Source organism: Petaurus breviceps, unplaced genomic scaffold (assembly GCF_028583685.1).
Source record: "Petaurus breviceps papuanus isolate PSGF00001 unplaced genomic scaffold, PetGlider_PUasm1.0 154, whole genome shotgun sequence".
Classification (NCBI taxonomy): Eukaryota; Metazoa; Chordata; class Mammalia; order Diprotodontia; family Petauridae; genus Petaurus; species Petaurus breviceps.
In genome coordinates, this window is record NW_027185715.1 from 622,373 (window position 1) to 636,639 (window position 14,267).

A 14,267-nucleotide genomic window follows, 5' to 3' on the forward strand; every position below is an offset into this window, starting at 1 on the left:
AGGATTAAGTGTCCAGTATAAAGAGAAAAGGGGGAGGGGAAAGACAAAGTATATTGCCTGTGCATGTGGAAGGAGGGCTAAGTGTCCTCCTGCTTTACCTGTTCCTCATTTGGAATTTGTCCAGTCACAAGCAGCCAGAATAAACCCTCGGGAAGGGGTTCTTCCCCTCCCTTGGCCTTAGGGAGCAACTTCTGGCACTCTGGAATACTGTAGCCACGGAAACGGATACCCTTGAAAGAAAGAAGAATGAGAATTACACCCTTGTGGATTTGTCAGTTTGGAAAGATACTACACCAAGTACTGCATTGTTACAAACGATCAGTAGATCTGCTTATTCTAACCTCGCCTACTTTTTGGCTTAGCTTTCCTAATAAGGACTTCAACTCGTTAATGTATATGTAAGTCTGTCTACCCAACCAGATCATAAGAACACAAAAGACCATGTCCGTATTTTCCAAACAGCACCCAATCCAGACCTCTGCACAATTATTTTTTTTTTAAGCAATCGGGGTTAAGTAACTTGCTCAAGGTTACATGGCCAGTTATTTCTGGGTGTGGTGCTAAGTATCTGAGCCCGGATTTGATCCCCAGGTCATCCCGATACTGGAGCCGGTGCTCTTACTTGCTGAGCCACCTGGCCACCCCTAAGCAATTGGGGTTAAGTAACTTGCTTAAGGTTACAGGGCCAGGTGTTTCTGGGTGGGTGCTAAGTGTTTGAGCCTGGATTCGATTCACATGTCATGCTGACCCTGGAGCCGGTGCTCTTACTCGCTGTGCTACCCGGTCACCCCGCCTCTGCACAATTATTGAAGGATGCTGACTTAAGAAGTTCTTACCTCATCAGGGTCTAGAACTGATGTTTCATATATTAATCCTTTCATACCCCGCATGCCACCATACATCTAAAGAGATAACCAGAAGCAAAATAGGCATAATTCAAGCTTGTTCTGTGAAAACTTCCCAGAAAATAAAGGTATTCCCTACTCCCCCACAACCAGCCATGTAAAGAAGACCAAAATGACTCTCTGTAGAGCCATCAACTAGAAGGCAGGAATAAACTGACTCCATACAGAATGGTGAGAGTGTGAAATGGAGCAGGGAAGCTCAAAGGTGATATTATCCAGGCTCCCTCAAAGCCCCTGCTTACTGTCAGTGCAGCAGCATTACCCCCAATTCCCAAAACAGAAAGAGGAAAATCTCTCTAAAAGGACGAGGGTTGGGGTCCAGTGACTGAAGAAAGTGGCTTTCTGGTCTACTCAGACTAGCTGCATTTGAATGGCTGGGAGATATCATCTGATAGTATCAGCATCATTATCATCATCTCATAAGCAAAGTGAAAACTCCAGAGAAGGGGTGAAGGTTACAAGGTGCTGAAAAGCAACAGAAGAAGCTTATTTTCCCCTCTTCTAGGGGCCTAGATTCAAGACTGTGATATAAGGCTGGATGCTTCTCCCAATGCGGCACCCAGAGGCCCTTACCATGTCCACAGTGATTTGTCCCACTACAGTCTTGCCATGCTGCTGCCTAAAGTTCTTGATCCTACTTTGTTCCTTAGGTATCATGTCGCTGAGAACATCCTTCAGATTCTAGGAGGAAAGATGCAAGGCCAAGGCTCAAAAAGCTAATGAACTGGTACCACAAAATACAGAAGAATGCCCATCCCTCCTCTTTCAGAACTGAAACACATATTTAGCAAAGCAACTGACTTAACTACCTAGTCAAACCAGAGCACACCCCAATTTGATGTCCCTAACCTAAACTCTTGTTTAAACCAGTTAATGTTTCTGAAGCTAGTCTTCTAGAAGACAGATAAAGGCTATTTCCAAATAAAGTCAAGTAATAATTCCATAATTATATTGTGCTTAAGGTTTACCAAGTACTTTTAGCATAGAAATACAGTGAGGGCATTGTACAAGTACTAATTTTAGTAAACAAATGAGGAAACTGAGGGTTAAGGGAAAGAGTAGGGAATAAGCATTATCTATATAGCACCTACTATGTGGCAGGCACTGTGCTAAAACACTTCACAAATATTATCTCATTTAATCCTCACAACAACCCGGCGAGGTGGACGCTGTTGCTATTGCTCTGAATCAATACTGACCAAGGAGAGTCCTATTGCCTCATCCCCCCAGTCCCTACCGATCTTCAGACCCGTACCAAGACTTACTGTTGCAGAAGCACTGGCGTGGCGGGCAGCAAGGATGAGACAGGATGCATTCTACAAGGGAAAACAAAAACCAGAAAAGGTGAGAACCAAAAGGAACATTGTCTATCCTTCCCACCCCCAGTTTGGCATCCTAGAAATAGACCAGACGTGAGAAAAATGTAAAAGAGCCGTCCCCCGACCAGTTAGGGAACAGCCACCAAAGTACTTGGCCAAAGGGAGCAGCACAGCCCTCTTAGTATTCACTGAAGGGAGGGAGTTTCTGTCATCTGGGCTCCAGGTCAGGGCTTTGCTGCACACAGGAGCAAGGGCCAGTTAGGCAGGGCTTATGCTGCCTTTTGGAAGCACAGTATGGAAAAGCACAGGGTTAGCAGCTAGCCTGCCTCATCAAAAGTCAAATCCAAAAACCTACTAGTCAATGCCCCTACTCAACTGCAATGAGAAAAGCAAGTACAGCAAAGTTCCTAGCGATGCTGGTAAAGCAGCTCCAGTACATATAATCTATTGGTAAGCCTTTTAAAGAAAGCCTGTGAAGTGGAAAGCAGCTCTTTGCACAATTGTTTTCAACCCTCTTAGGGAAAAGAAAGTAAAGGGAATGTGTTCCGGATCCAAAGTAGCTCACATCCCAGAGCATTTCACTTTCAGGAAAAGAAAAATACCTAGAATCTCTCAGCACGGAAAGTAAGGCTGCCCCATAACTGAGGAGAGAGGAATACAGACAGCCAAGTGATTTCCTGAGAATATTTTAGACTTAGTATGAAGGGAGCACCTGATCCAGCATTCCAGTCTAAATGAAACTTGGGAATTAGGGGTTATAACCATAATTTCTACCAATAACATGGTCATCATTCACACCTCACTAACAATTTCCTTGATAAACTTATTCAGAATTAACTCAGACATTTTCCCCCTTCCCAAAGAATACTAAGGATATCATAACAGCTGTTCTCAGTTCACTGAGACAACCCCAGCTTAACTGGCCTTTTCTCTCATCACTTCCTTATGTCCTTCTCCAAAGACAGACCCTTATTATCCATCAACTATTCTATAAGCATTGTCCTAAACAAGAAGCCAAGCCAACACAATGTTTTTTTAAGTCATACTAATGCCTTCTGGTTTTTTAATACCAATCATTTCCCAGACGCCATCCCTTTTCACTGCTCCTCCCATTTAGGGTATTGTATCCCCCACCCTTCCCCAGGCCTTGAAGCAAGAAAATACCTAAGCAAAACTGACCTAGTAGACTGCCACTGGCAATATCTGCAATATTCTACATTACTAGCTGCTCACTGCTACCAACAGTAGGTGAGTGTATTTTATCACCTGTTTTCCCAGATTGGCAGCTATCCAAGTCAATGAATCTTTAAAAAACTTATTAAAATTTGATACAACTGCTAAGTCCAACACTTTTCTATGAGGGTGAGGAGTGTAACATGGTGATTACCACCTACAAAACTTTAAAGATGGAAAAAAGCCCACTAGAGAAATATAGTGATTCCAAGGAGGTCTTAAGGGGCCTAGAAAACTTCAGGCACTTAATTCCAAAAAGTGAGGAAAGGAGTGGGTGGGCTCTCCTCAACATTCAAAGAATTTGGGGCAAAGATTGGCTTGAATCCACCACATACCCGTTTCCTGCAGGGGTGGGGGAAAGAGATATGCCCAACTCAAACAGAAGAGCAGATAAACTGAACTGATTAACCAGCACCAAGGTACCCCACCTCGACTTAAAAGGGAAGCTTCAGCTTGTTAGCCAGTGGACTTACAGGTGTCCCCTTCAGTGTTTCCTGCTGACCTCCAGCTAGGGTGTGAGGAGAAAACAGAGGAGGGAATACATACTTTAAACTAAAAATCTATGTACCATATACAAACTACACCATGACCTTGGCTAAGGCAAGACACTCTAAGCCCCAGGTAGTTAGTCACTGGACTAGTCAGAAGTGAAGGTACTTAAGATTAAGTCTAATTTCCGCATTTTATAGATAAGGAAATTGGGGTTCATGACTTCAAGATCACAGGCAGTACTCCACCTGCCTCTGTACTAGTCACCTTCGTCTTTGGAACACAATCCCTTCACACCTGCCTGGAAGAATCCCTTACTTCCTTAAAGACCTTTCATAAAGTAAACCTTCCTCAATCTTCCTGTTTCTGATTTCCTTTCCTAAATTTCTTTTGTCTATTCTGCATACACTTATATATGTACAGGATTTCCCCACAAGTGAATGTAAACCAGTGCTTGGTGTCCTCAGGAGCTTGGTCAGTGTTTGTGGATTCACTGGGTGGGTAGCGAGTATCCATGGCCATTTCTACAAGTTCATGGGATCACAGGTCTAGAGTTAGAAAAGATCTCCAAAAGTCATCAAGAGCTCAGGCCCAGAAAACTAAACCATCTCATTTTATCCTGCTGAGTTCTATTTACATATATCAAAACCTACAGCTCAAGAGAAGCAGAGGGGAATAAATATAACTTAAATACAAAATTGTATTGCATTGGCTTGTTGTTTAGGCCCATGTTTATAAAGGGAAGCCTTTAACAAGGCAGCTCTGGCCAGTCACAGTCTTCTGATGATCAGCCTCATTTCTCTTATCTTGTAAAATGGGGATCATACCATCTGCCCTGCCTACCTCAAAGAACTATCACAAACATGGTAATATACTAGAAAGAAACCTAGAGGTCATTTAGTCCAACCTGCCAGGCTAGTCTGTCAGCTACAGCTGTCTTTTGTTTTTTTTGTTTTGTCCTCCAGATTTAGCTTCCTTTACTCAAGCTGTGAAGTCAAAGCAGCTAATCTGCTTTATCTTCATTTCTTCATCTGGGTCTGTACTTTCCAGTTCCTCATAGGATTCTCAAGAGGAACAAAAGAGACAATATAGGAAGGTGTTCTGAAAAGTCTAACACATCACAAATGTAGATTTCTTCAGGGTGGGAGGCAGGAGTAAAGGTGGTGGTGGTGGTGAGGAAACGGCAGCTACCAACTCAGACTGACAACTGTTCTGTGATTTACGTAGCCCCAGAAAGTTGCCAGGGCACCATGAGAGGCTGAGTGACTTACAGTGATCACATGGCCAGTGACAGGGCAGATGCAGGATTTAAATGGGAGTCTTTCTGATGCTGCATCTGGCTATCTATTCTCTGTGCCATGCTGCCTCACTACACAAAAGCATGGTGCACTTTATTTTTATGGAATGTGGAATGATGGTGAATTACCACCTTGTTGTCAGGTCACCATCTTTCCAGAATTCTGAGACAAGGAAAAGGCAAGCAGGGTTTAGAGGACCACTACTACAAACTCACAGGATCCTCTGCAGTTAGGCAACAGGAAGTTCCTCTTTAGTTTCCCTAGTAAATGGAGTTTCATAGAAGGAAGATCCTCAGAGAAAAGAAAGTACTCATACCAAGGAGTTGACTCAACTGCCCTTTAATCTCTACAGGCAGTGCCAACCACATAGAAAAAAAGAATTGATCCTGAGAAATGGGCTGTTCCTCAAGACACAGAAAGAATCTGCATCCTACTTTACTTGGCAGAAATTGCTATCTGACCCCTGTAAACACTGGCTCTAAGTTTGAGCAGAAGTCAATGACCAGGCCCCAAACCTTTTGGTCAGTGCTGTCCTTTCCCCCATAATTCTGAAGAAGGTGTGCCTGTGCTCTGACCCCCTGCCCTGGCCACCAGGCACAGACCACGTGGAAAGTCACTGTACTAGCAGCTGTCAGGTGAGTCAGGCATTCATTCATTCACCTTACCCAATAGGTCAATTTCTTGATGGTAAGAGACATTTCCCTCAATCAACCCACTAGACTCCTCCCCTGGCGTGGTGCTGGCATGAGATATCTGTCCACAGAGGTCTGAGACAACTCTAATGGAAATTTTGGGAGAAAAGAGAATCCCATTTGTAACAAGGAAAACCATACAAGAGGAAGTCCTGGTGACTCTCCTTTGGCTCTTTTGGTGTTCAAGGTAGACACAAATCTTTCCACTGTTAAGACCTTTTCTTTACAAGTCAGAGATCATAGTGCTCTTCCCATATGCCTTCAATCCACCCCACCCCACCCCACCCCAAAAGGCTTCAAGAATAACAGATCTAGATCTGTTGTTCTTTATCAGATGAAGAGAGAAGCCGAGCCAGCAAGGCAGGGATAGCTCTTTATTAAATTAAGGAGAGGAGCTTTGTGCTGCAGATGGCTCCCAGGGCAGATGAACAACTTCATTAGGAGAAAAACAAACCAGGACAGCACAAAGGCACTTCTCTCCTCAGAATCAGGTCAAAGAACTAACTCATTATTTGTATTTCACAATGGTGTTGATTAGAAGTTTTCCTTGACTCCTTGTCTGGACACTTAAGGCCTGAGTCTCCATTTCAGATACACCCTAGGAAAGCACAGAATCAGTTAAGGGACTCCTGGCCCCAAATCTTGCCTGATGGACATCCTTTTAAAACATCCCTAACAAGTGGTCATAAAAGCTCAGAGAATCTCAGAACTGTGAGGGACCTCTGGGGTTATCTAGTACAATCTACACATGAAGAAGACATCCCCAACACAAATACACTATTCCCAATACACGGACATCTAGTCTCTACTTTTAAGCCCTCCAGTGAGGGAATACACCAACTACCTCCCTGGGTCAGCCCATTTAACTTTTGGATAGCTCCGTCAGGAAGGAAACAGCTAGGCAGCTCAGTGGATAGACACTCGGCCTGGAATCAGGAAGATCGGAGTTCCAGCTGGCCTCACCATCACCAGCTGTGTGACACTAGGCAAATCACTTCACCTTCTCACCAGAAAAGGAAATGGCAAACCAATCCAGTATCTTTGCCAAGAAAACCTCACAGGGGATCACGAAGAGTCGGACATGACTGAACGACAATTGTTAGGAAATTCGTCCTTTTTGCACACCTGAAATTGATGCTTAAACTTCCTAGTTCTTCCCTCTGGGTCTAAGCAAAACAAGCCTAATCCCTCTCTTCTACATGCCAGCCATTCGATGAGATTATAGTCCACTAAACCCCACAGATCTCCCGTCTTATACCTGAACACTTCTAGTAGTGGGGAATTCATTACCACACAAAGTAGTTTACTCTGTGCTACTCCACAACTATCTACTCTATAGTCTGTTGCCAAAAGTTGCACTGATAGTCTGAGAAGAAAAAGTCCAAAAAAAAAAAGTTCATTCAAGCACTAGACCCCAAGTCCTTTCAAGCAGATGCACAGTGAATAGAGCACCAGTTGCGGAGTCAGGATCAGACCTCGGACACTTAACACTTAATAGCCAAGTGACTTTGGGAAAGTCACTTAACCCCAACTGCCCTGCCTTCCCCCCTCCAAAAAAAAAAGAATATACTGAAGAAGCTAGGGTATGATAGTTGTCTTCAAATATTTGAAGTGTTATCATGTAGAAGAATTAAAATGGCAGAGAACCAGGACAACTGGGTTAAAGTAAGGGACTCAATTTTGGTTTGATATGAGGTGGTACTTCCTAATAAACAAAGCTGTTTAAAATTAGAATGGATGTTTAGCCATTGTATTTCTTCTTTCCACATCAGCATTGTTCAATTCTCCCCCAGAGGAGAAAAAGAAATTTCAGGTAAAAGAGCCATTTCTGCACTGGGCGGACTAATAAAGCCTCATAATTGCTTATTTTCTTAAAAGTTTCACTGCACACTACTGATTTTACTTTGCAGGTTCATAGGATCTCAGGTTTAGAGCTAAAAGGAACTACAGATGTTATCTAGTTCAAATCTATTTTACACAGATGAAGAAAAAAGTCCTAGAGACATTGTGAGGCAAGGTTTTCTCTTGGGGTGAGAGGTGCAGGGCCAGGACTTGAACTGGAGTCCTTTTGACTCCAAATCTAGTGTTCTTAGCATTGTGCCATGTAGGACTTAAAGGTTCCATTCTAGGAATCACTGAAAATGCTGCAGGAGTACAGCAAGTTACAAGGGAAAGCAAAGCACTTAATCCAGGCATACTGGAAAAGGAAACACCCCACAGACAATGAGCTTTGGGCTATTTTCTTACTGCCAAGAAATTATTCTTTTTAGCAATAGTGGTGGCAAAGCCAAATAAGTGACTTCAGGGGCCCAGAAATGAATGACTAGCTCTGTTCAACTCCCTAGAAGGCATCTAATTCAGGTACAATAAGCCATACCTAGAAAGGCTGAGTCACATCACAAAGTAGTTACTCACAGACTTTTATCACTAGTCTAAACACCAAGAAAAGCTAGGTGATGGACATTACTCTTTAGGCATCAGCTATTTCACATAAATGAGGTCGAAATCTCAAGCCTGAATTGGCACACCTATGGTTCCAAGGGATCATTTAAACTACTTGCCAGAAGGAAAAACAGAATGAAAGGAAATTATTTGGACCTCCCAGGAAAAGGAACTGAAGCCTCACCCTGGTGGAAGAGGTTACATTCGACCTTGAAACTCAAAGGTCTAAGGGACACTTCTTTGAAGTCAGATCTCTTTTTTGAGTCTCACAAGATATAAAAATAATGATGACTGCTGACTAAGCCTTCAGCTACCACTGGGGTACTGAGGCAGGGGACAGACCCATCTGACAGAGCAATCTGAACATTTTCAAGGTTTTCCAGGAAGAGATGAAAGGCTACTTGCAATCTAGGTCACATGACCCCTGCTCTCAGTGCTTCTTCCCCAATGTAGTTCATTTTAAGGGTCAAAAAAACTCCACTGAAGTTTTAAAATCAAATATTCAAATATATATATATGTATATATATGTGTGTGTGTATATATATATATATATATATATATATATATACTATTATTAATACCACCTTACATGTAATTGGGAAATAAGATATACAGGCACTGAGGCATAGAGATCCACTGGAAAAGTCGAAAGGGATATGGGAGAAAATAGGGGAGAGAGCAGATTGGAGGAGGGGATATCCTGTGGGACTGCTATTTTGGGGCGGTGGGCAGGGGAAAAACGGGGAGAAAATTTGTAACTCAAAATCTGGCAGAAACGAATGATGTAAATCAGAAGTTAATAAAGCATTAAAAAAAAAAACAAAAACAAAAAACTCCACTGCATTCCAAGCCTGGGCTCCTTGGGTTAAGCTTTAATAGGCTACCAAATAAAACAAGTAGTTTGGCCAAATTCCAGCACTAGATTTAAAAGGTAAATAAGTTTGAGTCTCTTTACAACGAAGTTAACCTATGTGGTTTGAATTACCAGCTTAGGAATGTGCTAATTTTAGCGCCTCCTTTTCCTCTGCCAGCACACTTGCCCAAGTTTCCCAGGAGGTCTCCTCACCCTGTTCCCTGGCAGCAATAAGAAATAATAGCCAACTATCCACTTTCCAAGTGACTGGCCACTATCTTCTAGGTAAAACTCACATATTCTACCTAACCTAAACTACCAACCAGGCTCAATATCGAAACCAAGAAACTCCAAACTCTTCTCTCCCTTCAGGCCTTCCTAGTAAGGAAAGTGAGCTGTCACAAGGTAAGATCAACCAACCATAGTACTGTTCCCTTCTTTACGCTAGAAGGCTAGGGCTTCAACACAGGTAATTTTCTCTGTAAAGGGCATATTTACCTAGAGCCAAAGTTTCTGGTAATTTGAAACCTGAGACAAACAGGACAAAACTCTTATGGCTCAAGAGGCAAAGAGTTTCATAGATTTAGAACTGCAAGGGACTTCGGAAGTCAGCTGGTCCACTCCCTCTCATTTTACATATGAGGAAATGGACCCGCAAAGATGAGAAGTGACCTGGTTAAGGTCACACCCATGTGCGACCTAGGACTTTGTAAGAGTTCCTCGGCCTCCAGACGCCATGCAAGGAGGAGCCCAGGATTCAGAGTTTTGCAAAGGAAGCAGCTTCGGCTCAGTACCGATTACAAGTGGCAGCAAAGGAGAGAGGCAGAGCTAACCGCGTTAACGTGACCTTGGCCGTACCCTTTTCTCTGTACCTCAATTAGTTCATCTGCATAATGGGTAGAATGCTGATCCCGCTCTGTCCTAGGTGGTCAATGACCTCCCTGCCCTATCCGAATCGTACAGAAGCGTTCTGCCGAACCCCAGTCCCTCGCGGTGAGGGGGGAGGGAAGAGGCAGCCCAAGCATGTGGTGGCCCCCAGAATAACAGCCTCCAGCCTCTGCATCAAGCAGGAGCCAGCCGCAGGCGCCAGCATCCTCCCGGCCGCCAACAGCACATCTGGCTCCCGGACGTCAGCCCAGCAGTGCTCACGCTGCCGCTTCCCCCACCCCAGGACCCCCAGCTGCAGGCGAGGCTCCGGCCCACGCACGCACGCATTACGGGACCCCCACCCGGCGCCGGGAACGGAGCGACGGCAGTCCCGCCCCGGGCCGCCCAAGGGTGGCCGGCTTCCCGCACCCCGCAAGCAGGGGATCCGCCGATCGCACATGGCCCGGGGGACGCCCTGGCCGGGCTTGGCTTCCAGCCGGGGGCCCGGCCCCTTTAAGGCGTGAGGACGGCGGGAGGGGACAGAGCGGGGAGGTTCGGGGGCGCGCGCGGGCCTGGCAGCCGCCTCCACCCGAACCGGGAGAGCGCGCTGCGCCTCAGTCACTCACCTTGGCCCCAAGGAGCCGGGCAGCCGCAGTGAGTAAGGCCATGGCGGACAGCCTGGGGAGCCGCTGGGCAGGGAGGGAGGAGGGGGACCCACGGCAGTAACTGAAGCCGCGGCCACACTAGAGGCCGCGCCGAGGAGTGGACAAGGTTGAAAGAAGGCGGCTGAGGGGAAGCGGAGACAAACCGGCGGCGGCGCCCTGCCCGGGGTCCTCGCCGAAGCCCCGCCTACTCCCAGGGGCTCATTAGCATGGCCCCACCTCCCCATGGCGGGGACCACGCCTCACAGTACATTGGCGAAGCGGGGAGTTTGGGGCGGAGCCTGTGCGGCGGCTGGGTAGACTGGAGAAAGGATTGGATTGGTGGGGTTATAGGGTAATGAAAGGAGGGGGAGAGCACATAGGTGTCTACGTTTGTGCCTGAGAACTTGGGTCTGGGCTCTCGCCCAGGGACCCAACTAGGACAGGAGGTGAAGACTTGGAAGAAACCTGGAGAAAAAAAAGACCCCAGACCTGGACCACCATTGGGTGCCCTCAGACAGGCCTGCCCCCTTGAGAATGTCATCGGCTAATGACATCACCCCTCAGATAACCTTAGTGAGGTCAGTGGCTTAAGTGGAGAAGTCATCCTGCAGCTTGATGACATCACCGAGAGAGCAGCCCAGCCTGCCTGGCATTCTCTATAGGCTGTCAGTTCTGAGCTTGGTGCCAGCGACCCAGGGGCCCTAAGGATGATCTTCACACACGCGCCCCTCCCCCACATATGTGTGTGCATACATACATGCATGTGTACATGTGTGTCTGCATGCATGAAAAGCAGGCCTGGACCCCAGAGTGCCCTCTTGCTGTGGCAGCTTTCCTGGTGACCACAGACCGCTCACACCTCATCAGACCAGGGGTGCAAGGGCTGAAAACTGCCCTTCTTACACAGACTTGCTTTTCATTGCCTCTTCTTGCTGCCCACTTTCTTCCCCCAGAATCTGCGGACCCTTCCTTTATTTGGCTTCAGTCTGTGATAACGTCCTTTTATCTTGTTCTCGTCATGGGATGATGAATGATTTAAAACCAAGGACGACTCTTCTTCCAAAACACAGTCACTTCAATTGCACTGGAAGATAGCCTCTCATTTTCATTGGCTTAGCCGAGGCTGATTGGAACATAAGAAGCCCTTTGAACATGACTGCCTGGGACTGGACTTGGTTCGGGGAGCACCTGGCTCTCAAACAGTGCATCTTAGAAACAAAAATAAGGATCTCTGGTTCCCCGCAGCCCCCGCTGCACACTTCTCCACCCATCACTGAATTGTGGAGTGGACGTAGGGAGGTACTCATGATGTTCCAAGTCCCCGTTAGTTTGGCTTTGGGACCAGATGATACCAAGCTTCTAATGAAAGAGGTATCCCTCCAAAGAGAAGGGAGGTGAACTCAGCTGCCTCCTCCGCATGATCAAAGCAGCAACGGTCAATATTTATCCCCAATTTAGGGTGTCCCAGAGGACTTGCTCATAGCCCTAGCACACTGAATACATTCTCTCTGGTTAATCATCCACAGAGTAAGCAATCCTCAGGACAGGGATTCTTTAGTGTACCCAAGAGGAAGATGCACCCTTAGAGGGGATGACTGAGAGGGTAACTATAGGGCGGATAGGGACAACCCATATTTGGTGGACTTTAAGTGGTAAAGAAAACTGCAAGATTTATTATTTGGTATTTTTGCATAGGGTTGAATGAGGACTTTTTAGGAGCTAAAAGTAGTCTGTGAAGAGTTGACATAATTAGGTAGCTCCTATTTTGTTTTATAATTGCTATTTTTTACTATATGATGTCTCAGCAAAATGTCTCTTTCCTTTGTTGAAAGTGGATTTATAGAATAACATAACACTCCATTTTGTCCTCTATCTGACATTTTTCTTTTTTTCTTTTTGCTGATGCCTCTTTTGACAATACTAACTCTTTCAGGGAGGTAGCTCCCTTCCCCCTAATGGCTTTAAGACTACAAAAGAAAATTCAGGACCTCAATAGTTCAAAGTGCTCCCTTTTCCTTATCCTGATTAATAAACCACATAGGCCCTTAACAAGTGCTGATTAAATACTTATTGACTGGTTGATAAAGAAGGTCGTTTTCTTCTGTATGGTGTAAGTGGCTGTCCTAACAAGGGCACATTCTTTCCTCTTTTGTTGTAATTAATACCTTTTCCCTGCTTTGTAGCAAGTACATCTCTCTGGTTTACTGACTTTGGAGAGTACTGACTTTGGAGAGTAGGACGTGTGTGTGTGTGTGTGTGTGTGTGTGTGTGTGTGTGAGAGAGAGAGAGAGAGAGAGAGAGCTCGTTTGTGCCCACTTACTAGTAGTGTATGTATGTGTTACACTCTTGAGTGAGTAAATAAAGTGAATTTTATTTGTCCATCTATAGCCTGTGCTGGCTCTTAGTGAGGACCGTGAAAATTATGGTAACCACTGGCTTAGACTCTTACCATCTCCAAGGACTTTCCAGCCTGAAAGTGAGTACACAAATTTTAGACCTTCTAAGGTAGAAGAACTAGAAGAGCTGATAAAGTTGCAGCCCAGCACCTTTGTGCTTTAAATTGAGAAAAATATAGAAACAGATTAATGTTTTGGATATTTTGGTTCTGCATTATCTGTCTCTTTTATCTCTCGTGACTGAGAAAACTTCCTATTTCAAAGGGAGGGCTTCCTCTATTTCTGAGTAAATACCTAAACTAGGCCTAGGATATTTTTTTTTTCAAAATCTGACACCCCATCACCTTATTTTCTGCAAGCAAATAAGCAAGACATTTGTCTGCCTAATTGACAGTCTGTGGTTTGTGATCTTGTTGTAGTGTCTCAAACACCCTTTCTGAACTTTCCATTCCGTTTCTAAACTGATGTTAGCAAGTTCCCTATCATTAATGAAATCAAATTGATCCAAGCCTCAATTCCAACTCGAGTATTCAGTCTTCATTTTGAGATTCTCTGAATTCCCTTGCCAAATAATGACATAATTCTGACATAAACAGAGTGATCAGTTGTCATTATCAGGCCTAGTTCCAGAATAATGTTGGCAAAATTGGAGAAAAAAAAATCCCAAGGACTGGTCTGTCTATCTGTACTTGTTGAGCTCTGTCAGTCTAAATGGCCAACAACAGAGGCTACTAAATGATACCTTTTACAAATTCTAAAGGCTAAAAGAGAGTCAGTTCAGATGCTAAGTTCTCCTTTACATCAAACTTAGACTTCCACCGACCCTATGCGTAAACTTTCAGAGTGTTATGAAAACTGTATAAAGAGTAGAAACTTCTTCTGTAGAATATTTCCAAGCTTTCAAAAGATGTAGTCTCAGCTTTGTGTTTCTAATTCTGACCACATTGAAAATGCTAAGAGAGAGACAAATAAGAAGGAAGTCAATTCTTTCCCCCTCTGAAGAAACTTTTAGCATTGCAAACTAATTAGATCCTAGATATATGAACTGAAAGGAAATCTGTTTCCCAAAGTGAGATTTGAATGTTTTATAAATGCTTAAGTAGGAGTCTATTTGTACAAAATGACCAA

General features: G+C 44.7%; 1 protein-coding gene across 1 annotated transcript in view; it reads right to left on the bottom strand.

Annotated features, from left to right (window-relative positions):
* Nucleotides 1–10,951, bottom strand: part of CS (citrate synthase) — an 18,770-nt gene extending 7,819 nt beyond the window's left edge. The window contains exons 1-5 of the mRNA XM_069079499.1: nt 10,726–10,951; nt 2,171–2,221; nt 1,479–1,586; nt 837–902; nt 99–230 (exon numbers count right to left, since the gene is read on the bottom strand). Of these exons, the coding sequence (XP_068935600.1) occupies nt 99–230; nt 837–902; nt 1,479–1,586; nt 2,171–2,221; nt 10,726–10,767 (399 nt within the window). The 5' untranslated portion in view covers nt 10,768–10,951. The remainder of the gene's footprint in view (nt 1–98; nt 231–836; nt 903–1,478; nt 1,587–2,170; nt 2,222–10,725) is intronic.
* Nucleotides 10,952–14,267: the final 3,316 nt, after the last annotated feature.